This window comes from Belonocnema kinseyi, chromosome 4 (genome assembly GCF_010883055.1).
Source record: "Belonocnema kinseyi isolate 2016_QV_RU_SX_M_011 chromosome 4, B_treatae_v1, whole genome shotgun sequence".
NCBI lineage: Eukaryota > Metazoa > Arthropoda > Insecta > Hymenoptera > Cynipidae > Belonocnema > Belonocnema kinseyi.
This window is the reverse complement of record NC_046660.1, coordinates 69,763,129-69,789,366: the sequence shown is the minus strand read 5'-3', so window position 1 is coordinate 69,789,366 and position 26,238 is coordinate 69,763,129. Positions and strand designations below refer to the sequence as shown.

The window sequence follows — 26,238 nt, the reverse complement described above, 5'->3', positions numbered from 1 at the left end:
ATTGACATACGAAGTTGCGATTTTATCCCAGTTCAACTTTTTTACATAACCGAACCAAATTTTTAAAAAACTAAGAATCTTAAGTGAATGCACTTTCTATTTGTTATAACTAATGAAACTGGGCCAAAATAGATTTCAAATAAACTTTAACATTTGTTGAAAGAAAGCAATCGTTAACCGTACATTTTTTATTCATAAAACGAGTCAATTATAAACAATAAAGTTGCGGGTGAGCCGCTTTCTCCTACACGCGTAGCTTAGCTCCACTTTCTGGTACGCATTATACTTGATTGAAAACATTTTTTTATGATATATTGATAATTTATTTATTTATAATTAAAAAGCCGAACGTAAGTTACAGAATGTAAAAAAACTTGAACTTTCTAGGTTATATCTGAAAAAATATAATATTTGACAATAATTAATTGATTTGAATGTTATGATTGTTATTTTATTTTTATTATCATTTTTGTTTAGCTAATAAGCCGAAAGAAAGTTGCTTATTGAAAATATTTTGCCCAAGAAAAACGGAAAAAATAGCATAGACGATAAAAAAGTAAAATCCGAGACACTTGATATTAACGATATTATCGCAAATTCAAAAAAAAAATTTATTCTATAAAAAAACATAAAAAAATTAATGGACTTTGAGCCACCGTTGAATATTTATTGATATTGCATAAAATAGAACATACACGTTTATTTCGTTTGAAAACCTCACGTATCTGGGGGGGGGGGGGGCTTGAAAAGTAAAAAAAAGTCCAATGAATTTTTGGATCACCGTACTAGTTACGCATACACAATAATAATTTTCTTGCCTCTCGATTTTTATTATTTGGAAATTTGTGCTTTCCTGTGTGCAAATATATTTTCTACTCTCGAATTTCTGACTCGTTCCTTCCTCTCTTAAACTGATGATTTACTAGTTAGATGAAAACAAGAACACCGCACAGTTATGCTTAAGCTCATCTATAAATGCTGTATTGCGTATTGTGTACACTGTGATTATCGAAAATGATATGAATGTCGATGGCAGTATAGAATGAAAATGATACAGTCGAATATTTTGCTTGTGAAAATCGACGACTCAAAAAATATAAAATAATTTTCATGATTATTTATGTCTATTATGTATTTCAGTTAAGCAATTCTAAAAAAGGAGGGAAAAGCAATACGAGATGGATACCAGCACGAACTGAATAATAGGAAAAAGTGATTTCCTTTTAAAGCAAAGGTTCTGCAGTATTTTGTTGTATGTAAGAGTATTAACCATAAGTTTCATAATCAGTCTTTTTACGTCTCACTTTCTATTTTTGAATTGAAAAATGTGTGTTAGAGATGGCGATGAATATTTTATTATGATTTTTTACGGAATTAACTTTTCTTCAATATTCATTAACTGGTTTTTTCGATTCTTCAAACTCTTGGCTGCAAAACTCTCTAATGATTAATTCTCTTAATTTTAATCGAGAACATATTTCACGTTTCTTTATACGAGAAGTGTTATTTGGTACAATATGAATAAATCATGGATATAGGTAAGTTTATGCCTTTTACCAACATAATAAAATAAAATTATTCATAGTTTTATATCTATAATAGTTGGTAGTTTTGGGGGAGTTTACCACTCACCAGAGTGCGCGATCTATGCGGGCCCTAGCTCTGCGAAAATTTAAATTTAATAAAAAAAATCCCTTTTTACATGCAAATTATAAACAAAATTTTTTAATTTATTTGTCAAATAAAGTAAAAGAGTAAGTCATTCAGTTTTAAAAGAAAAAGTTTAATATTTTAATTACTGATCACTCTTCTTGCGTAGTTCTAAATTTTACAAACATTATTGTCATCTGAAAAAATTTAATGTACTTGTTTTGATAACAATCTATATTTTTATACCGAATAGTAAAATTCACAACTAATACAGATAAATTTTGAACCAAAAATGAAATAGTTCAATTTTCAAACAAAATTATGTGTTTTGAAACAAGAAGATTAAGTTTCTACCAGAAAGGGGAATTTTCAATAGGAATACATAAATAAAACATAAATTTTTAAGTGAACATTCAGCCATAGAAATGGATTTTCAACTAAAGTAATGAACTTTCACCAAAAAATTACTTTTTAACGAAGTAGTATAACTTTGAACAAAAAAAAATGAATTTTCAACGAAAATTTAAATAGTTGATATTCTATCAAAAAAAAAAAATACTATTAAATAAAAAACAGTTTAATTTAAACAAAAAAGACAAAGTTTCAATAAAATAATCAATTTTGAAGTTCAAAAATTAATTTTCATGAAAGATAAAAACAAATTTTCAATACATAGCTAAATTTTTATCGAAAGAAGTGAAATTTCAACTAAAAAAATAAATCTGTAAACTAATGAATTTTCAAACAAAACAATGAATGTTATACTGAAATATTATTTTTTACCGAAAAAATGGTTGTAAACAAATTAGGTAAATTTGTAAACAAACAAATGATTTTTAACAAAAATAAATGAATTTGCAAAGAAGTAGAAGAATTTCAAAATAAAAAAATCTTTTAAACACATAAAAGAATTTTCCACAAAGAAAATCAATTTTCAATAAAAGAAAAACAAATTTTTTTAAAATTAGTTAAATTTTTAACCGAAAAATGATTTTTCAACTAAAAATTTTAAATGTTAATCATAATAATGAATTTAAAATCAAAAGAGGCTAATTTTCAATAGAACGCATGAATTTGCATCCAAATGGTTGATTTTCAATTAATTAATTTTGAACAAAAAAAAAACCAACTGATTTTTGCAAAAATAATTTATCTTGAACCAAAGAGATGAATCTTCAAGAAACAACATAAAATGTAATAGAGGATAGTTCAATCTAAATATATTTTAATTATAAGCCGTGAATTTAATCAAAAAGTACGAATTGGCTTGCCTCCAAAGCAGTTGATTTTTGAATTGGAAACTATGATTGTTTTTAGTTTTTGCTTTCAAAAAATAGAAAACTGTTGAAAACATGTACTTTGAAAAGTCCTTTCAGTAAACAATAATGTTATATTTTTGAAATTAAGAACTATGCAAGAAAAACTGGCAACACTCAAAATATTAATTTTTTTATTTTCTAAATACACAAATGACCCTTTGACTCTATTTTACGAATGAACTATAAACTTTTATTATTATGAATTTGTATTTTTTAAAAACTATTTTTTATGTACACTGGAACCTCGTTTATATCCACTCTCACTTATATCCCCTTGCGCTAATGTTCCTGCATTAGTTCTCATTTATATCCGCTCGGCATCCACCACATCTCATTGCCACGTGACAAACAAGCCAATCAGCGCGCATTGAAGCAATGTCTTTTCTGCTAAAGAGCATTAGTAGGATCCCCTCCCGGGAGGATATAGGTGAATGTTTTCGTTCTCGGATGGCGGATATAAACGCGGTTCCAGTGTATTAAATTTTAATTTTCGCACAACTCACACCCGAACAGATTGCGCTGTCTGGTGAGTGGTAAACTCATCCTTTATGACTGTCATGTTTGCATGTTGCATGTTGCAAATTATTTACTATTTGAATCAATATATGTCAATTATGAAGTAAATGACTTCGAATGAGAAGTGTAAAAGTGTAAATGTAAGTGCACCATAGTCGAAAGGCGCTTGGTATTAACACCAAAAATTTTAGTTTCCTTGACACGGGTAGAAAAAAACGGGACACATGAACAAACACGAGAACAATAACAGAGAAGAAAGTCACTGCAGCAACCTAACGAAGCATCAGCGTCAGAATTATATGCTTCTTATGCACCAATTTTTGAATTAAGTGGGAAAATGAAATTTACTGAAAAGAATGCAATAACTCAATTTTTACCTAAACAAACTATTTTCGAAATTATTCATTGAGTTATTACAATTTTTGTATAAGATTCCCTTTAGAAATTGATGCATTCAAAGACTTTAAAATTAATATACGTCATCTAAGCAGCAGTACAATATATTACATAATTAAATGATTAATTTATTATTAATCTGTTTTGCAATCTACGACCTTACAGTGAACACTTTCAAAGTACAATGTTCAAGCGGGTTGTTTATTGTACACATTGAACTCAGGTTTATCGAACCGATCGTATTATCGCTCGTCTAGAAGAGCTCACTTTAAAAAGAAAAGTTTATTAAATGCACACAACAATTTTTGTCAACTGATTCAAATCTTTGAAGAGTCTGAAAATGGTTTATAGCCCACCTATAAATTACGTAAAAGCTATTTTTTTTTAGGAGAGCTGTTACGATCTGTTGCACAGGGTGTGGGGGGGGGGGTAAATTGATACTAGTATGTAATATTCTTAACAATTTTTTTCACCATTTAAAATTGAAATTTAAAATTGAAAGTTCTTAAATTGTGAACAGTAAAAATGACAGCTTTGATTTATTTTTTGTAAATTCTTATAATTCTTCACACATGTGTAACATATGTTTCGCTATGTAGGGAAAGGAATTGTAATTCGGGTGACTCGAGTAGTAAGTAACTAAATTGTATTTAATCAGAGATGGCTTAGAATATTGAAAAAATCACGTAACGTAAGTCGAAAGATGGGGGGGGGGGCAAGATCATTCTATTGCGACTTGTTACATTGGTGGGAGGAGTAAAAAATCGGCAAAAATGTGTTACGTAATTTATGGATGTTTCTGTATAGGATTTAATATTTAAATCGGCTAGACATTATTAGCCTTACCTTTAAATCAAAGTTGACAATTGATTATAAAATTATTTGGAGTGACCCAATAGATAATATAAATGCCCATAACTTCAATTATATTTGTATAAGAATAGAATTTATGTAAAAATGTACAATTTTTTTATAAAATTGAAAAAATTATTTCGTAATTACTGGTGTTCCAAAGTTAAGTGCATTTTCTATTTACAGAGGGACATTTCCAAGATGACTACAGAGCATCTAGAGATAGGAATTTATAAATTAAAACACAAAAATCAAGAAAAAAGAGAATTTCAATATCCTCATCCATAATTTATAAGTAAAATTCTGAAAACAGTCTACTTTCTCGGATTGACATTATCACAAGATGCCCCATAAGTGAGAAAAGTACGTACACAAATTATTCTAAGCCTAAAAATTACCAAAACCTACAAATCTACTTTGAAACTGGAAAAGTTCGTTAAAATGTGCACTGAGAGTAAATGTTTGTCGAGCTTGAGCTTTTTTATACAGTATTCTCTCACAAAGCGCCCTGTGCTCGGGAGCGAGGTCCTCACAAAGCGCCGCTAAGTTTGGCCACGCCCCCAAATATTGGGGGGATATATCTCTGAGACGCATTGGTGGTTTTTTTAATATCCTCTCGCACACGCGCATCTATTGCCACGCTCAAGGCGCTTACCGAATTTCGAGGTGAATAGAAGGGAGAGGCACTTGGCGAGAAAAGGCGCTTTGTGGAAAAGGCACTTTTTGAGAGTCTACTGTACTGCTAAAGTTATGAATATTAACTGCGTAACGAATTTTGCCTTGTTATTTGCATGAAAATGATATATTAAGAACAAATAAGAATTAATTAAAAAATTTGTTAATTTATGATTTATTTTTGTTTTATGGCAACAAACTTTTTTTCTCAGTGATGAGATTTTTTTTAAAGAGATGAGTACAGTTGATAAACGTGATGCGGAAGCAAAAGATGATCGATGTACATCTCTGTAGTTAATGTGGTAGAGCGAAAAGAGCAACATGGCTCCTACGGAATTGTAAGTAAAACTAATTAGTCTAATTAGGTAATTTGGTAAAAATACTTACTGTCGAAGTTGAGAGAAATCGTGGCATTTGATTCGCCAAGTTCGTTCTTTGCGGTGACCTTATATTTGCCAGCATCCTCCACGGTCACATTTTTTATTTCTAGGGTCGCAAAGTACGAATGGCCGTCCTTATCCACAGTCAGCTAAACATTAATAATAATATTTTTGTTAAACAAATATAATTTTTTAACGATAATTAATTTAATGCTATGTATCTTTGTTTTTTTAGAAATTTGAATTCTTAACACGTATTTAAAGTTTTTATATTTCGTACTCCTCGAATTATAAACTATTAAATTCTAAATTTCTGAAATTGAAATAAACATGTTCACTTATTTAGGGTTAAAATGAGAAATTGTTGAATTTGAATAGTGTGAACGCAAGACTTCATCTCTAAAATTCCCTAATTTTATCTTAATTTTTTCCTCATTTTTTCCGGAATGATTTTTTATTTTTCCTGATCATAAAGATTTCAAGAGAAAATTCTAATCTTGAAACAATTTTTAATATATACTCTTTTAGAAATGGAATAAAACAATGTTTATTTCATATTCGCATAAGAGTCCAAAGTAAGTCTAAAATATATCAGGATAAATCTAATAAAAAATATTTTAAAAATCGAAAAAAATCTATTGAAAAGTCAAACTGAGCGAATCAACAAAATTCAAGAGAATTTTAAAAAATTTGAATTTTTTTTTAAGAATTGGGAAAATATGAATAAGACTTCAGGTTGAATTCCAAATAAATCCAAATGAAATACAGAAAATATTTGGAAATCTACTCATCTTTGGAACTCTTTGAAATCTCTCAATTCGCGTAAACAAATTCTTTAAAGTCCATTAAAATATAAAATCGCGTGAAATTGAATGACGTTTCCTGAAATCTTGAAAAATGTATTAAAAATACTTTGAGAGAATTTAAAATCCCATAAAATGATTAAAATCCTCGGAGAACTAATAAAATCCTTTATAATATTTTTAAATGTATTAAAACAGTATAGGTCCTTTAATATCATTGATAAGAAATTATTTGCAATTGCATGGCAATTTTTTCAAATCTTTTAGGATCATTTAAAACCTTGGAAATCCCTTGAAATTTGTTAAATCTATTGAAAATAAAAACTGTAAGATATTTACAAGCTTTTGAAATCTCTTGAAATCCCTTGAGATTTTGTAGAGTTCTTGACAATTCCTCTTAGTTTTTAAAAATACCCAAAAATATTTAAAATTCTTTGAAATCTCTTTAAAATGGAATGAATTAAAAATTCATTGGATTGATTTTTTTTAATATCCTAGTCTTTAAAATTCTTAATGATCTTTGTTAATTCCTTTAAATTCTTTTAAATCCCTTCAAATTATTTAAATCAATTAAAAATTCCTTACATTTTTTTAATATTCTCAAATCTTTTATATTCTTTAAAATTGTTAATAATACCTTGAAATATTTGAAAATCTGTGAAATCCTATCATTATTATTCGAATAAATTATTTGTAATTCAATCAAATGTTACAACATCGCGAGAAACTACATGAAATCTAATATTTCTAGAAATCCTCGAACATTTATTAAAATAATTTGAGAGCTTTTAAAATCCCTGAAAGTCACTCAAATCCTTAAAAACTTGTTAAAATCCCTTGCAATCTTTAAAATTATCATAAAATCTTATATATCCTATATAATCATTCCACTCAAATCATTCAAATGTTTAGAAATTTCTTTTTTAATCCGTAGAAACTTTTCAAAGATCTGGAAAATTCTTTAGAAATTTACAAAAAACCTTAAAATCTTTCAAATCCTTTGAAATCCCTTCAAATTATTGGAATCTATTAAAAATTCCTTAAAATTATTTAAAGTACCTTAAAATATTTCTAACTGTTTGAAATCTTTCGGAATCCTTTCAAACTTTTGAAAGGTCTTGAAAAACCCTTGGAATTGAAATAAAACCTAAATCTTTAAAATTCTTTGAAACCCCTTCAAGTAATTAAAATCTGTTAAAAAAATTCGAATCTTTTAAAATAACATAAATGATTTCAAATCCTATCAAAGTTTTAAAATGATTTGTAACTTTGTAAACCTATTGAAAATTTTTGGGATCTGTATAATTTCTTAAAATCTTTCAAATCCTTTGAAGTATATTCAAAATGTCTCAGAATCTTAAAAAAATCCCTAAAAGATTTCAAAAGATTCCAAAAAATTCAGAAATAGGTATAGACCTGTATTCAATAGTGACTTCGTCTTTAAAAAGTAACTTAAAAGTGATTTGAAAAAAAATTGACTAAAAGTGACTATGTTTGCAGTCCTAATTCTTCTTAATAGTTACTTCAAGTGCTTCTTAAACATTTATTATTTGATAAATATTAATATATTTAATTTCGTTAAAATTTGGGTACAACTTTCAACTTAAAATTAGTTATATTTTAACTGCTTCTTATTTAATTTTAAAAATTAGGAACGTTTTAATTTGGAATCTTTTACTTCAAGTTTGTCAGTCTTAAATTTTAGGACATTTTATTTTGAAATCCTCAATTTTGAAGGATTTAAGATTAAAATTTTCATTTATAAATGGTAAAAATTAAAAATGAGTATGAAGAAGATTATGAAAAAGGTTCAGTTGAATGCTTTTTCGTTTTTTTATTTTACATTCGACAATTTGCCTTTTGATATATTTTATTTTAAACATGATCTAATTTGTCATTGCTAAATTTAGAATGGTAAAGGTATATAAAATTGTTTAATTAAAAGCCCCTACATACAGTTGAAAACGTTCGAATGATGAAAATTCGAAATTCAGTAACAATATTTGTTTTAGCTGCTATTCTAAATCGTAAAAGTCCATAGTAGATTTGAAATATCGAGGTTGCTTAAAAATAAATCAAAAGCGGAATAAAGCTTTCAGAAATAATTTGAATACAAACTCACGTAATTTTAAGTATTTTTGGCGTTTAAAATTTGTAAACAAATCCGTCACTAGACATTATTGCTAAAACTTACAATAGTATGTTTTCAGCCATTATAATTAAATTATGTTTGAAATTATAAAATATCAAAGATTAAATTTGTTAAAATTACCTTATGCCTTGACGAATCTTTAACCATGTTTCCATTGTGAAACCATGAAACTTTCGGTGTGGGATCAGCGGTGATACGGCATTCGAAGAGCAATCTTTTGCCATCATCTTCTTGCCTAATAGCTGGTTTTTTCGCAAAAGTCGGTGCGATACCGTCGATTTGTCTGTAAAATATCAAAAAACTCTTCGAATCGTGTTTTCTCTATAAAGATCTCTCGATTAATATTCAGCTTGTTTAATTATATGAATTGCACACAATAAAACAACACATGATTTGAATTAAAAAATAAACAAGAAACACAAGAATACGCAAACTTTTCTGCAAAGATTGAAAACATTTATTAGTCACTGTTATACATGTTCCTTTAAGTATAATTTACATTTTAATCAGTATTAATGTGTTTGCAAAAGCTCATTAATTGTTTAAGTAATTATTATTTCTTAGCGTAAACCAGCGTTTGTGCTGGAACACTAAGATAACAGCAATTTATTTTCATTATTTAACACATTTGACTATTTCAGGTACGAGATAGCTTAGTTATGTATGAAATATAATTTTTCAGAGGATAACATAAGTTTTTCAAAGAGCCCTCATCGATTTTTCTGCGATTAATAGTTTATGAAATATGAATGTATTGAATTTTAATTGCTATAAAAATAAATATACCGACGTCGGCTGTCTTTTTTTACCATTTTAATTATCACAACAATTTTTTTTCAGTTTTGGGGGCGAGTGGCTTTTTTTGTTCAAAGTGTAATATTTTTAAAAGTTACACTTTTAGTTAGTTCTCATACTGTTAAATCTACTAGGGGATAGTGTTTCTTCAAAAATTATTGTTTGGATTAAAATTTGCATTTAAGTTTTAGCCACAAGTTGTTATAAAGAACCATTTTTTCCATACATACACTCGTCTGAAAATCTGAAAAAACCGAAAAATAGAGAATACCGAGGGCCAAAAAATATGTAGATTATTTATTAATTGATTTTATCTCTGCAATATTATTGTTGTAAAAAGATATTGTTTAAAAAATGGTCTTAGAGGGTATTTATTAATAGCACTAAATAATAGTAGAAATGATATAAAAAATGGAACATAATGTTCAGATCTTGAATGAGGAAAGTTTTATTCGTTTTTGTAGCTACATATTAGTTATAATTCAATTTCAATATTTATATCCTCACAAAATAATATTAGTGTATTTATAATGAAGTCATTTTTTTGAAACTTAAAAATATTTTATATTTTATATTAATATTAAAAATATTATCATTAAAATTAAAAAATCATACACACCCGACCCTAATAATCTTGGATTTTCATTTTTAAAAATCCTTTCATACTCAGCATACCTTCTACTTTACGCATTTATAAGGATGAATTAGATATACATTTCAGATAACAATGACAATTTATTTTCTATGTCGCTAACTCGCAAAGGAGCATCATTGATTAAAAAAAAAATCATAAACTATTGGCTGTAAACCTATTAATGAGGGCTCGTTTAAAAGCTAATTTCATCTTCATTTTCCACACATATTTACGCTATTTCTTACTTGAAACAAACAATCCAAGCAAATGTGTAAAAAAAGTAATTAAAGTTTTAAGTTATTTGTTAATAACAAGAGTGAATATACTTTAATTTGCTTGTCGGTTTCTAAGCTTCAATAATATATCTACCTGAAAGTTTTAAGCAGAAAAAAATCGCTGTTATGTTCGAGTTCCAGCAATTTGATTTTTTTCTACTAACCTAACTTGGCTGTTATTAATCAAACTGCAGTGGTTAAAAACAAGGATGTTATTAGAGGATCCTTTAATAGTGAAAATTGAAAAAGGAAATAATAATATGTTTAGATTTATTAAGAGAAGGTTTAAATAGAATATCCGTTTGGTTATTTTTAGGAAGTTCTGATTGAAATAGTCTATCCAGGGGTCGATGTGCCAACGAGGAAACCTCATGAACGCTTGGCAGTGTTTGGGTGTCAGATTGTCATCCAAAGAAAACAATGATCCTTATGAAAAGCTGAATGAATATTTAATTTCTAAAGAGTCAAGATAGAAAACTTAACTTTGAAATCGATTCGATAAAGCCACATTTTTCATTAAAAGAGAATTCAAATTTCAAAGAAAAAAAATATTTTTTAAGCAACTTTAGAATTTAAAATCTTATATTTATTCCATAGATTTCAACCATGTTTGCCATTTTTGAGCGGGGGGGGGCATGTCTTAAAATTAACTTCAAAATTAAAATTTTGTCATAACAGACACAATTTTTATCAAAATTGAACGGTAGAGTCAGTCTGTCGAAAGCATATTGCATCTAAGTTTAGAGATGTAGGCTGCAGCTGTTTTCTTGCCTCTCGTTCATGGACCTGCCAGTCCATCAGCGAGAAATTTTATTGCACATGGTTCTGCAGAAGGCAGTCGAAACACTATAAATCACAATTTTTTTCTAAATTTTACGACCACGAAGACTGGAAAACTGTAATAATTTCGAAATCCTCTGGCCTAATTGACATACATATATCAGAAAAAAAATCTTAAGAGTCATCAGAATCGTAAATAGGAATAACGTTTTAAAAATAAAAGGGATCCTAATATAGTTTCATAAGGTTCTATAAAAAGGCTTTTAATATTTGTTGAACACACTTATGTATCAATCTATTCTTATTTCCTTTGATTATAAATACAAATAATGTGAGCAGAGCAATAAATAATTAGACTAGGTATTTCAAATAGATCTTGAATGAGCAGGTGCTTTGATTAGTGTGCTTAAAATAGTTACTTGACCTGAAAAATTAAATACTTGATGAGGTCAAGGTCACCAAGTTTCTAGCGCATTAATGACGTCAAATTTCAGAGTGGCCACTTTTATCACAGAAAAAAATGCCCGATTTTTTCCTGCTTCGCAAAGATTTTCCCCGGTCATTTGAATAAAAAATTTCGAACTGTTAAGCTGAAGTTTTTTATTAGAAATAATTAAAACTGAACTGAAAATTAAAACACCCAAAATTAATCTCTTCTGAATTTTCATCTCATTAAATTGAGGCTTCAAAAAATGTTAAATCTAAAACTTTTAATTCAATCGTTTAATAATAAGCCAGTTATATAATGGAAATCCTCTAATCTCAATAGGTGTAATGCTAAGAGCTTCGAAAAACGTCGTTTCACAATTAAACATTTTAAATGACAAGGTATCAATTTAAACAAACTTTAATCATAAAAAACAAATTTTGCGACTTGAATCGTCAGAAAAACTTCCGATATTTCAAATTTTGTCTTAGTCATGAGGATAAAAATAATTTTTGGTAAATATACACTTCGCATATAGTTAGCACAATTAATTCAATATGAAACGCTTCAAATTCCTAAGATTTCAAGTCGAAATATATTTCATATTGAATAAAATAGTTGAATTTTCAACCCAAAGATGATTTTTTAACAAAAGACTTAAGTTTTCAAGTTGATACGTTGAAAAGTTTAAAAAGTGGCGGACCATTTTATAAAATAGTTAAATTTTCAACCAAATTGTCGAATTTTTAAACAAGAAAGATTCAACTTCATCCATAAGCCGTTGCACTTACAACCAAATAGTTGAATTTTCCAACCAAGAAGACAATTTTTTTAGAATACAATTGAATCATTAAACTGAAAAATGAAAATTTTCAATCATATATTTTAATGTTATAAAAAATGCATTTTCTAAATGAGCAATTGAATTTTTAACAAAATAGTTCATATGTAAATGAAAAAGATGAATTTTTATCCAAAAGCGATTACTTTTCTACGATAAAAAAAGAACTTTCTACTAAATAGTCAAATTTTCAAACAAAAAAAGCGTAGAAAACACTTGAATTATGTACCTAAAAAAGTTTATTCTCAGAAAAAAGATAATTGTCATCCAATAAAGATGAATTTTTCACCAGATAGTTGAATTTTCAAAAAATAAAACTGATTTTCAATCAAACAGTTGCATTTAAAACAAAGTATTTGAACTTTCAATCAAAAGAGAAGACTTTTCAACAAAACGATTTAATCTTTAACAAAATAAATATATTTTTAACTTAGTACTTGAGGTTTCAATTGAAAAAGATGCATTTTTTACATGATAGTTCAAGTTTGAACAAAAAAGTTAAGTATCAATAGAGAAAGATGACGTTTCAACCCAAAATGATGCCTTTCCTACCATAAAAGATGAATTTTTTATTCATAATCACGAATTTTCTTTATAAAAAGACGAATATTTCACAAAATAGTTAAGTTTTCTTCAACCAAATAATTTAATTTTTAAACCAAACCGACCGTTTTTGGGAATATAGTTAAATTATCAACGTGAAAAGGTAAATTTTGAACAAAAATGTAATTTTGAACCCAAAAAGATGGATTTTTACCAAATAGTTCAATGTCCAAGAAAAATTAATTCTCAAGAAAATAATTGTATTTGCAAATGAATTGTTGAACTTTCAATGAAAATACACGAATTTTCAACAATCAATGCTCAATTTTTATCCAAATAGTTCAAATTTAATGCTAAAAAGATGATTTGTAAACCTTTTCTAACATAAAAGATGACTTTTTATCCGAGAAAACGAATTTTCTATCTAAATATTTGAATTTTTAATCAAAAAGGATAAATTAAAAAAAGAGTTAAGTTTTTTTAAAAAAAGGATTACATTTTAACCAAAAACAATTAGATTTTCTTATTGGGTTTTATTAACTCAGCTCGAATTTAAACGAATTTAACGTTTTTGCGATTTGAAAATTTCAATCAAGATTATTAGAATATTACCCAAGAGACATTCCACGTCAGTTATTTTTGGAAATAAAAACTGACGGGTCCCCAAATGATGCAAGCCATTGTACAAACGAGTACTCGTAAGTACTAAATGGTACCCCATTTATCACGAAATCACCAGATAAGTTAATTCGCAAACGGAATGAGCTTTAGGTGGAAACCTGATAGAAGGAAAACCAGTAAGCTTTCCTAAACAATTACATCTTCTTTTTTAAGAAATAATTTGTTAAATTATAATTTAAAAATTAATTTCAAATTCGAAAACTATGCTGCAATTTATTTGAGAACTAAAAGCTCGTGTTTACAAAATAACAAAAATCAACGAATACAATTAAAGAGATCAAGAGACGGGAAAAGTACAATGCTAACAAACAAGAAAACGAAAAAGACTTGTCTATGTCCAATCGTCAAATAAGTATCAAAAGTTTGCCAAATCGCTCAGTCAACTTGAGCTAAATTCCTATGCTGACTCATTGTTGTAAAGATACATTGTATTACTCATGACGAACATAGATTCTTGACCTAATGTCCTAATGTTTGTTCTTGACCTACAGTCTTAAATACCTATGTTTATTTTATCCTATACAAGCGTCTGTTTAAGCAAATCAGAGGGGAATTATTTTTTTTAGTTCTTTCCTCAGAACTATAAGAGGAATGTAAAGAACTAATGTTGAACACTGAATTTTCGGAATGAACAAAATTATATAGATTAGTAAGACAATTGTCAATTTTTATTATGAAAGAGATGAAAATATCGATCTAAAATGGGAATTTTTAATTTAGAGTAAGTAAATGCGCATTAAATAAAAATCCATTTATTAATATCAAAGAAGAGGTTGCATTTCAAAAAAAGGCTTCTCAAAAGCATCACACTCACCGTTTCAGCACTCGCACGGCAGCTAAAATAATAAGCGTAGTAAGCGATGCAAAAATAAAGAAAGAATAGCTTGAAGAAATGGGTAAGTGTCCAAATAAAGATTTATGACTGACTTTTCAAAAACAAATATTTTAATCAGCTGATCCAAGAAAGTATTTTATATTTTAGATGCGAAATTACATCAATTTTTTATTTATTTGGACGGTATTAAATATTATTTCAAAAAATATTTTATTCTTTTCCGATTTTACCAATATTTTACAAAATTAATTTAGCCATTTCAAAAAATCAGTCCAGAAATGAAAATAAGAGAATACAAAGAGCGCAATAGACACCAATCTAGAAAAAAGAAATGTGAGAAAAACGAAGCACGAGCCACGTGAGGAGCTACACACATTTTTTGTCACTCTCAACACAATCTAATCAGACTTACTTCTCCCTAGGCTCATCCACGGCTGTAAAACATAATCTCAGTTACTTTATGCCTTTTAAAAAATATTTTGCAACTTTTTTATATGTGCAGTGCAAAGAAAACTCTTCAGAAATCCTCTAAAAATGATCAAGATCTCTAACAGAGACTTTAAATTAAACACCACTTCATTTTTTAAATATATTTCATATTCTTTTCTTTATACTAGTTTCCCAAAAATTAAAACAGAACAAAGTGGAAAACAGATATATTTTAAAATGTATTGTATTCAAGAAGTGTCTATTTACTTTGATTTCATTAAATATTTTAAAAACTTTATTTGAATTAACAAGTGAAAATTCTTAAATTCGTTGCAAAAACTTTGCTCGTAAAGTATTCTAAAACTTATCAGGTGAAAAATAAAATTTAATATTCACGCTGATCTACATTTTTCACAAAAATAATAAATACCCAACTCATTTATAAATTTAAGGGGTGTAATATTTTTGTAATTCCTCTCAAACTTATTACTTTCGCAGTTCTTTCATTCATTTAAGGAAGTATAACGGAAACAGTCATTGACACATTCCATATGATTTATAATATTAAACAATTTAATAATATTGTGAAGTATTTTTTTAAATATTGTGTAAGAGAAATACCTTTAAATATTTTTCATTATTGACAGATAATTTATAAGCTTACAATTTATAATTAATTATCATCACAAGACGTGAAATATTACCCGTATTTCGAACACCCAACGAAAATGGCCAGAAACAACAATTTTATACGCGTTTTTCACAAAGAAATATGTTTTATCCAAAGTAAATTTCTTGTGAAAAAGCTTGCCTCTCATAATCAACAAAGACGAAATTTTGAATAATAATCTACTAGCAATCCAAGACACATAACTATGCATAATAATGCAATGCACACACGTTGTGCATTTTCTAAATTTAAAATATAAATTAAGAAAAAAAACGAAAATATTAAAGCATGCTTTTATCTTTTTCACAGTTCCGAATACCATTTAAATCACAGTATCAATTCTAATCAGCAATCATCTCGTGTGGGTAGGCAAAAGGAAGAAAATAAAGTGAACTTACGACTGAAGTTGAGGTTGATCGAGGCTGCAACCTCGCCCATCTTGTTCTTGGCCTTGACCTTGTACAGGCCAGCATCTGTTTCGATGACATCATCGAGTTCGAGCACCACTAGGAACTTGTTTGTCTCGACACTCTGGATCTTGAAATTAGTCCTGGCATCTTCACTCAGCTGGGTATCTCCCCGAAACCAGGATATGTCTGGTTTCGGTGAGCTGACCAGCTGACACTCAAAAATGAGCCGATTGCCTTCGTCTTCCTGCCGAAGCTGCGGCTTCTGGGTGAAGCTGGGTGCGAAGTCATCGGCAACCCCCATGTTGTCGGGGTGCCTTCGCTCCTCTTCTCACTTCCACGGGGTTTTTAACCCCTTTTCTACCCGAATTGTTCAAGGTTTTTGGCCTTCTAGACCACCAGAAAAAATAAGTCCTCCCGTTTCTCCCCTCAGGTTCAAAGGATATTTTTGTCCGTTATCATTTAATTCCCCCGCCCCTGCCACTGTTGGCGATTCTTTCAGTCCAGTGAATCCTGAGAGCTTTTGTTGGTTCTGCAAAAAAATAAGGTCACTATTAGTTAAGCAGTAAAGGGCAAAATCAATTTTAGGTTGAAGGAATTTCTTTAGAAAAAACTACAATACTTCCGAGAAAAAAAACATCTATCCCTTAGCGCACTCATTTGCCTTTTTACAAGTCAACTTCTCTCCTAACAAAGAACAACAAATATCCTCTAAATTTCGAAAGAAGCATCGGTTTTCACAGGGACTTAAGTTCAAGAATGTTTCGAATTTTCGAAGACACTCAAGGCTTTTAAGTGACGTAACATCTCTATTATTAATGTGGTTCTTGGCTCGAAAATAGGTAAGTTGGTTATCTTGGTAATCGGTTATTATGCTTGGCATATGTAACTCTGCAAACGGATAAAAGTGGATCATACATTATAAAACAAACTGCTAGCCTTAGTTTCTTAAAAATGTAGCTTTTGTTTTCGAGTCTCAAACTACCACTTGGTTCAAGCCTGATCCAAACAAGCGAAAAACATTCTCTCTGCAATTCTCAACCCATGAATTTGACTGCTCGGCTACTGGTAAATCTGCTTTTACCTAGGAAGATATTATTATCTTCTGAACGAATTCGAGATGTTAATGAAGATTTATACCTCTAATATAACTCCACGCATTTCCCTCTGACACTCAATAATTCACGTGTGAACAGCTGCCTCCTAACGTCACGAGAATCAGTTACAGATGTAACAAATAACAGAACTTCAAAGCATTCAGCTGCTTTACCCGTCTGATTGTTCTCAGAGAGTAAAGTCAAAGTTTGCGAAACTGATGAAAATTCTTTTTTCCCATCTTACGTCGACAATCATCTCAAATTCACTTCGTCAATCCGAAAATCTTGAAAAGCTTCTTGAAACCACAATCCAAGCCAACAGAAATAAGGCACATTATTAAAGAAGTAGTGTCAAAATTGTGAAGCAATTGTTGAGAACACGTGCATTAAAATGAAACTTAATCTTCCAAGATTCTGAATTTCCCAAAGTTGTAGGTGGATAAATGGATTCTGTTTCAACACTTTCGAAATTCGAGGCATTTGTACTAGCATTTGGTTTATTTTGAAATTGAGCGGTTGGGAGCTATACCAGCCTACTTGTATTTTCAGAGGTCACTTGTTTTTCACTTGTTTTGTTTTCTAAAAATGTAAGTAGCCTTTGATTAAATCTTACCGCTCAATTCTAGTGACACATTGAGGAATTTTAGAACCCAAATTTAAACCATACATTTACAGAAATGTATCCATCTGACAAATAATTCCCTATTCTCGTACCGTAAAATTGGTCTAAATGGAACAAGATGCTAATTAAGAAATTCTGTTAAAATGAATTAATAATCACACAAGTTAATATAAAAGCGATTGACTTTTAATCTTTTAAAAGTCAAACTTGTTTGTTTAAAAAACTAAGTTAACTATTCCAAGATGACAAAAAAAATGCTTTCAGTAGTAAAGTTTATCTTGAATAGTGTTAAGTTGGATTAACTATGAGCAGAAATCGACTATCCCGAAATTGTCTAATGTTAGGAAATCGGTCAATGACACTAACGTGAATGCACCACCGTTTTCTCTACGTCGAGAAATCAAGGATATCCGGCAGCAGGTAACTAAGTTCTTCAGACAAGATCCAACAGATGAGTGGAGTGGCTGATGGACCGGGTAAGACGTCGGACGAACGAAGGGACATCCGTCGGTGTTACAACGTCACGGTAAGACTTGGCAAGTAGCCTTCAACATTCCCAAGATTACTACACTTCGTAATTGCTGTTCGCATTCCTTAATGGCTCTTTTCTATCTCCCTATCGTTTTCTTTCTTCCCTATTTTATATTTTAATTATTTTCTTCATTTGTCTTTCTTAATTCTAAACCAGTGCGGGATTTACCACAAATGATAGAGTCTAATCTTTTAATCTGGTACCATAGAATTAAGTAAATCTATGTCTCTTTGAGTAAAGCGTTGCCACTTACTGTATGTACTTTTTTGTCTACAATATTAATTTACTGAGTTAGAATGATCATTACCAAGGAATGCTCTTTTCATTTTTGCAAGAAAAAGATGTTTGATCTTAAAGATTCAAGCTAAATAACGAATTGGATAAAGGCTGACAGTTCGGGCGAAGACAAGCATTCTTAAATTGAACGGATATTATATTTTAAGGTATTCAATACTTTAATCACTTTACATAATTTTTTTAAGTAGCATTTTTTTAAACTACAAACTTTAGAACAAACGAGTCTGAAAACATGTGGACTTCATTTACTTATAAGAAATTACTAGCAGTTCACAATGCCAAGTAAACACTAGTAATCTTATCAAAACTCATTGAAGCTAAGCTACGAACCATAAAGACTTTCAGATTCCAAAGTTTATGGCCTTTATGTTTGAAACAAAATGTCGGTGAAAAAGAAATATGACAGTAAGTTTCAATAAAATATAAAATTTTAAAGCTCGTTTGAAAATTTAATAATTATCTAAAAAATGTAAACTATATAGTGATAACATTCAATTTTAAAATAGCAAAAATTAATTTCATTTGGCACAATAAAAAATGTTGAACACTGAATTTTAAAAAAACTAAGGAAGAGGGTGAAAGATCATAGAACTATGAAAAATAACTTTAGATTTGAGAAAATAATTTCAGAATTATGAAATTCAAAATTTCTATTATTTTTCCAACATTTAAATGTAACTATGAAATTCCTAGAAATTCAAAAATATGTGTTTCCTCTAAAAACCAAGCACATAGCGATCTAGTTTGGACATCACTCTTATGACTCCATTTAAATTTAAAGAATAAAAAAAGTGGAAAGAAAAATAAGGCCACCTGCTAATCCCTTTCCTTTTTTTATTATGATCTTTTTTAAATCATAAGAAAAAAAATATTTACGTAAAATCCACCCTGTTGATGGTAAAAATTCGACACTCTATTCAAGGCAATAAAGGTAAAATTGTCAACGTGTGAGAACCCATGAGAAAACCAAAATGTACATTTTATTTTAAATTAGATATCTATATATCTGCAACTAGTATGAACAGCTTGTTAACGGTTAAATAGAAACCCAGAAAGACAGCGGTCTAACTCGAAATTTCGAGACTACTTCACAGAACATAAATCTTGACATGAGTATCATCCACGTCAAAAACTTAAGAAAGCCGAGATGCTTTTCGTCTATAAAAAACATTTTTTATTATACCCGTATATCCTTATTATTTTTATAGAGGGAAACTGAGTGGAAAAGAAATGGACTAAAATTGTTTTGAAAAATTGAGATTTCACAATATAATTAATTCCCGCTTTTTTAGCGAAAATAAAGGACCTCTTATATTCCAAGCAATTCGGTCAACCTGATAAAATTAATAACTTGTGTAATGGACATCCAAGAAATACATTTCAACCTTAACGACGTTAAATTGTTGACCTGCAGTCCTTTCGTGCCCTCAATGAATAATCGATAGTCAAAACAATCTATTTCAAACGATAATACTTTCGACCGATCAATTTTTATTCGTACTTAAGAAACCACTCCTAAAGATCACTAGAAAATTTATACAAGAACCTCAGCGTCAGAGAATGAAATATTAGATATTATATTACTAATTATATTTGTAGTTACCGCATTATTTTACTATTAAATTTTATCTGAATGCGCTGCCTTTCTTTTCAGGTAGAATACTTATTAATGGATCTTTTTCTCTTGCAAATTGCAATTCTATTTCGCAGTTAAGTGTGACCTGAAGTTCCCAACTCCCTACACTAAGTAGAATAAGTCAGTGTCACGTGCGACAAGAAGGGTGTTGAATGGACAGTCCATAGTCTATAAATTGTACAATTTTTGTTTGTTGTTTTTTGCATTTATTTGACTGGCACTGGCCAGTCCGTATGTTTAGACTCGATCGCTTCATAAACATGCCTAAACGTACGGACTATCCGGATTTTTAAATTCGGTCCATTATTATACCCATACATTTTTTTACTTCACCTAATAAATATAATAGTTGTTTGCGAAAATTGAAATTTGTTAAAATTGTTGTCTTAAATATATCCAATTGATATAAGTTTGTCATTCTCTTTTTGTGACTATCTCAAAGTTAGTTAAAAAAAAGTAGAAAGGTATTAATTACAGAAGGAAATCGAGTCGTTTTCCAAGAATTTGCCGCGATCCGTTTTATTCGAAAAGACGTAATTGACTTTGGCAAGAGCCTGAGTCTGGACGTCGAGTTAAACTCCTTTTGAGATTCTCAGCTGTCAGGATGTTTCGCATCAGCAAGTTCTTGACTACTCCACGACAGATGCTTAGGGTTCATTTGATCGAGTTTACGGAACACTGAAGTGTTGTACCACAATTGGATCAAAGACGACATTCATTCGTATTTTAATCCAAAAATTTATATATCAGAAATAAAGACTAAAGTTCAAAACCTTTATCAAATTTCCATGCAAAGTTACGATCATCTAGATTTCCCTAAAAATTTAACAGATTCAAAGATTTTAATTTGCGAAAATGTATTGACAGTTGAGAGGACTTTCTAAAGGTTAAAACTCATGGTCATTTAACCTCTCGTTTTAAAGAAAGGATAGCCATTTCAAGTTCAAAGGCAAAAGCTGTGGGGAAACAAATAGACGACATGTCACTAAAGCAAGCTTTAAGTGTTTCAATATATATCGGATGAATCATCGTCATCTGGTGTACCAACTATAATTCCTAGATCCACCCACCTAGTAAAGAAGGAACGATATCACTAAACCAGGGTAAAATTATCGTACGTTCTACAATTTACTACATGACCTAGAAGTTATAATTACTAAGTAGAGAGATGCATTTAGGCGCACTTTTCTTTGAAACATCTTTACTTGGATGCTTCTCTATTTTCGTTCACTGACTCAGACTTGACGTTGTAAACGCATGAAAGTTAGAGATTAGAAATGGATTCCCTATCAACGCCAACTGAACTTGAAATATTTGTCCAAAATCTTCAGAATTTCAGGATTTTCCATTATTTTCAAACCAAATACCCTATAATTAGATCTTCAGATTTATGCATTCGATGCGTTTTTCAGCGGACTTCAAATACAAAAATAAACTATACAAAAGAAAGTAAACAGTCATCTGTTCAACTAAGAATCGTCTAAACAAGCAGAATTTTATCTACGATGACTTCTGCGAAGTTCGAATTGGATTCCTGGGTTGTGCTAAAGAGACATTTGTTTTGATAATTCGAGGTTTTGATTTTCGGGAAAAAATTGCGATTCGCTCTCTACTACATGAACGGACCCAGCCAGTTTTTGGGAAACTTGTGGAACTCGCGATATGCGGATATTTTTAAAACGGGCAGGTCGTTCAGGATCCACAGAGAGGGAAGATTTCTCCCACGCATCAAAGACAGATGAAACGAGGGAACGAAGAAACGACGAAACAAACTAACATGACGGACTCTGACGGAATGACCAACGGCTCCTCCTCACGTTACGTTATCTAAAAATAAGCGGACACCGAGCCTAGATACCTAGATAGTGCTCTACGAATAGTTCGCCAGTCCTCCGCGCCGACGATCAAACTCGTGGCGGTTAATCAGCAATGTCATTGCATCTTCGACGAAAGTGTAAACTTCGAAAACTATTACAAAAATAATTAAGGATTCTGATTATCAATTGCTTAACCATGAGTACTTGATCCGTCTTTCATTATTAACTACATAATGGGATTTTAAATATAGACATCCAGGTGATGATATATGCAGGTGGTGCTCTTAGTTTTAAACAATTTCCAAAAAGGATTTTTTTATGGCAGCTCCTGATGTGATTTGATTGAGAAATTGATCCAATAATGGAAAGTGATGATCTAAAGAGTAGGAATAATTAGCAATGTCTAAAAGAATTTAGGCATGTAAGCCAGTTCATATTGGACATTATCATCTTTATAAGTTATTCATTTATTGAAATATTTAGGATAAGATAGGCTTTTAGATGCATCCATAATTCAGTTTTTGTTTGGGCCTAGTATGTCTGATAAATAAGGATGGTGACAATGATCAGTCTTCTGACAACCGCACTCTTTTTGATGTCGATCTTTGCGAAGGGACAATTTGTTAGATGTATTCTTAGATAATGGAAATTACAGAGCATATTTATTTAGAAATCTATGCATCTCCAAAAGGAAAATAATGCTCAATCACAAATAATTTCGGAGGGTCTAAATCAGCAAACCAATTGTAAAAAATTGATCTCTTTCAGATATAATCAACATCTTATTTAAAAACTTGTATATGACAATAAGCTTTTGGACGTTATCTTATGCGATGATAAGATAAAGTCGTTTACTATGTTCCAATATTCACAATGAGTAAGAGGTAACTTTAATACACTACGATCATCTAGATGTGAATCCTTACGATGCTTATCCTTACGATTTACGCGAAATAACACCCAATCCCAAAGTATTCTCTGCGAAAATTTAGTCACTATTCTTAGCAAAAATGGAATACAGAGCAACTAAAGAGATGTAAAAATCTTGGCTTTCATAAAACTAAATTAATCAGAATCGATATCCTAAAGTTTGCATAGGGATAAATCTTCTTAGAATTTGAATATCAGAAGTCCATGCTTAAAATACATGAAACCTTTTGATTTAAAAAAAATTCTAATCCAAATCTTACATTTATAATTAAGAAACTCAGAGAATACTTTCAACAGCATAAAGTGAATCCGCCTACAAAATTTAGATATATAGAGAATAATCACAGGGGAAAAATTCTCTTAAGAATATAAATGATTCCAACAATATAAAAGCCTCATCCACCTACTCAAGCTGTTACAAATGACTTGACTCTTCCAAATGTACATATCAAAACTCCAAATCGGACAGATATCTAATAGAAATTAAAACTAATTATTAAATAGTTACTAAGATCAAATTTCATCGATTTTATAGAATTTTCTCAGAAAATCTAAAAATATAGAATCGAATTTATTATTTCTACACACTTGGAAAGCTACCGCGTCTGACTCATGCTTATTTACTTGCAGTCCAATAGACACAGCTTCTTTACAAACTGCAGCAAAATATAGACTGATTGTAAAAGGCTCAAAAAATTGGAAATCCATTTCAAGAGATAACTGAGGGATTGAATTCATGACTCAAAAGATTTATTTAGAAGATGATGTCAATTGGTATCTGATTCTAAACAGTCTCAAAATTACTGCTGTTTAAAATTAGAACATATATGTGAAGAATCCACTCAGCCGGCGCCATCTCTCTTTTTTTTTTGTACGGGTGATATAGTTCCATTCGAATCGAAATTCTTAAGATTTCAACTTCTTTTTTTACGAATTCTTTCTACAGATTAACTCCACTATCTGTAACTTAATCCGGATGAATCTACATTCTGATATTTGAATATGAGAAGGTGGAAGTCTACAATTGATTACAAATCTGAAGATAGTGGATTTAAAGACGTAAATTTGAAAAAAAAATTTTCCTTGGAGCATCCAGGAAATATATTCTGGAAAACCTGACTAAATTCAAATTCAGAATATACCTGAAAATCCCACTTGTAAAAAAAATTAATGATAAAGGAAGACTCATCAAAATGACCTCAAATATATGTCACAAAAATTTGCAAAGGATCCTGATGTTACAAAATCCATAAAATCCTGATAAAACTGACCACATTCAAATTTGGAACACAGACAAGAAAAACACTTTATATCCAAAACTGATAATAAACCAAAATCCATCACATTAGCTGTTCCTCCAATATCCATTTTGACGAATTTGCACTGTTAATCTCACTATAGAACCATTTACGGTTAGAAGAGTTCCTTCAATAATTTAGCAGAGTCCATTCCGTATCCTCAACTTATTCAAAAACTGCACTTCTACAAATGACGTTCAAGATCTCGTGGATAGGACATTTGCACTCTCAACTTTTAATAATCCTGAATTGCAAGGATCACTCGCACTTCCGATTCCAATGCATCTTATTCGTGAATTTCACTTCATCTAGATAAAATTTGGGCTCGACGAACGATTACGTAACTAAGAAACTTGGAACAGCTTTTCTGGCAGAAACAGACGACAGGAAAGACAACGTACACAAAATTCGTTACCGGATAGGTCACTGGCATCAAAGGAAACGACATCTTTTATTCTAATCCGGTCTTTTAATTGCGGATTTGTCACTTTTAGTCAGAAAAGCCAAATTACAAATTTACGGTTTCCGCCATTTTGTAAAACACTGTCTTCGAAAAAAGACTTTAACTTCTTTAAGTTGTTCCAGTTCAATGATGATGGATCTTGATCACATCCCTTGCACTTTGATGTTCCTACGTCTTCCAGCATTTTGACTTTAACTCCAAAGTGTTCGATTAACACCATACTTTTCAACTAAATCCAGAAGTAACACCAGGAAGTTTAGCACCCGCAGAAAAGCGTGGAACTTGACATAAGCAATCAGTACCAGTTCACTTAACTTCTTGCACGCGTTTAATTTCAGATTAGTAATGGCGGCGTGAATTGGCTCGGAGGCTGCGTAAGTGGAGGAATCATAAAAAGAAATTTAAAGCCCTTCCTGCTCTTTTCTATCCCTTAAACTCATACATACACACATAATTACACATTTACACAAAGCCACAATGAAATGACCACCAGTGGCGTAACACGTATCTAAATAATTGCAGAACTTTTTTGAATATCCAAACTTTCTTGTCGAATCCAATTATATCCAGGTTTGAAATCCATTCTCTTTGGGAAAAGAGAAGCACATTTCGGTTACGCCACTGAAGTCCTCGTTTTATGAACTTTTTTGTTTGTTTATTGTGCACTGTCTATTTGGAGAACTTACTTGAAACGGTAATGAATTCGAAAGTGTGCGATTTTTCTGGCGGTAAGGATTACGCGCTAGAGGGAAGAGAAAAAAGTAGAAAGATTATGTCCGTAATCCCTGATAATTGTCGAATCGGTGATCGTTCTCGAAATGCAAGCAACTAAGGCAGTAGAAGCAGGCTGCTCACAAATTTGAACTCGCCGAGCGTCGTGTCGTCTTCGTCGTCACTGTCGTCACACTAACTGTGAGTAGATGTCCTCTCTGTCTATCGCGCGCACACTTTCCGTCGTCGTATCTCTTTAGTCGTTCGTCCCAGTCGCCGGGGCCCCGCGCACGAACTAACCAAACTAAATCTCTTTCTCCGGATCGAGAGGTTTGCTACCTCCACCTCCACATTCGTCTTCTCCCACCCCCTTCCGACGTACGGCATCAACATCTTCGCCGACGGCACAGCATCACCGAAAGGAGCGCCGCCTCCACCTCTACCCTCGCCCTCTTCTATCAACGCTTTCGACGTCGAGGTGAAATGGCGTGCAGCTGCAGAGGAAAAAAAACAAACGTTTCAATTCTCCAAAAAAATTCAATAAAAATTTGCTTATTTTTTTAGAACACTGCACCCTTCTTTACCCATTTTGTATTATTTCCCTATTTCTCCTTAAATTTCATGAATACCTGAATACACGAATATTGACACTTCTACATATTTTTTAGGGTTTCGTAATAAACTCTTATATTCTGGTGCTTTCGTCTGTACTTCTAGTACCTCGCGTTAAAAAATTTGTAAGCTGCGATCGTGAGCTTTTGTAGTCGCGCCATAA

At 30.6% G+C, this 26,238-nt stretch overlaps 1 protein-coding gene across 36 annotated transcripts in view; it reads right to left on the bottom strand.

Moving 5' to 3' along the window:
- The window catches only part of LOC117170504 (twitchin), a 182,578-nt gene extending 156,805 nt beyond the window's left edge, over positions 1-25,773 (bottom strand). For 34 of the 36 annotated variants that reach the window (XM_033357278.1, XM_033357240.1, XM_033357247.1 and 31 more), the window contains exons 1-5: positions 25,439-25,773; positions 16,052-16,592; positions 14,967-14,988; positions 8,864-9,026; positions 5,796-5,937 (exon numbers count right to left, since the gene is read on the bottom strand). In XM_033357278.1, the coding sequence (XP_033213169.1) occupies positions 5,796-5,937; positions 8,864-9,026; positions 14,967-14,988; positions 16,052-16,364 (640 nt within the window). In that variant the 5' untranslated portion in view covers positions 16,365-16,592; positions 25,439-25,773. Of the gene's footprint in view, positions 1-5,795; positions 5,938-8,863; positions 9,027-14,966; positions 14,989-16,051; positions 16,593-18,145; positions 18,275-25,438 lie in introns of those variants that run through there. The other 2 variants (XM_033357241.1, XM_033357242.1) reach the window with 2 other exon arrangements.
- Between the last annotated feature and the right edge of the window lie 465 nt (positions 25,774-26,238).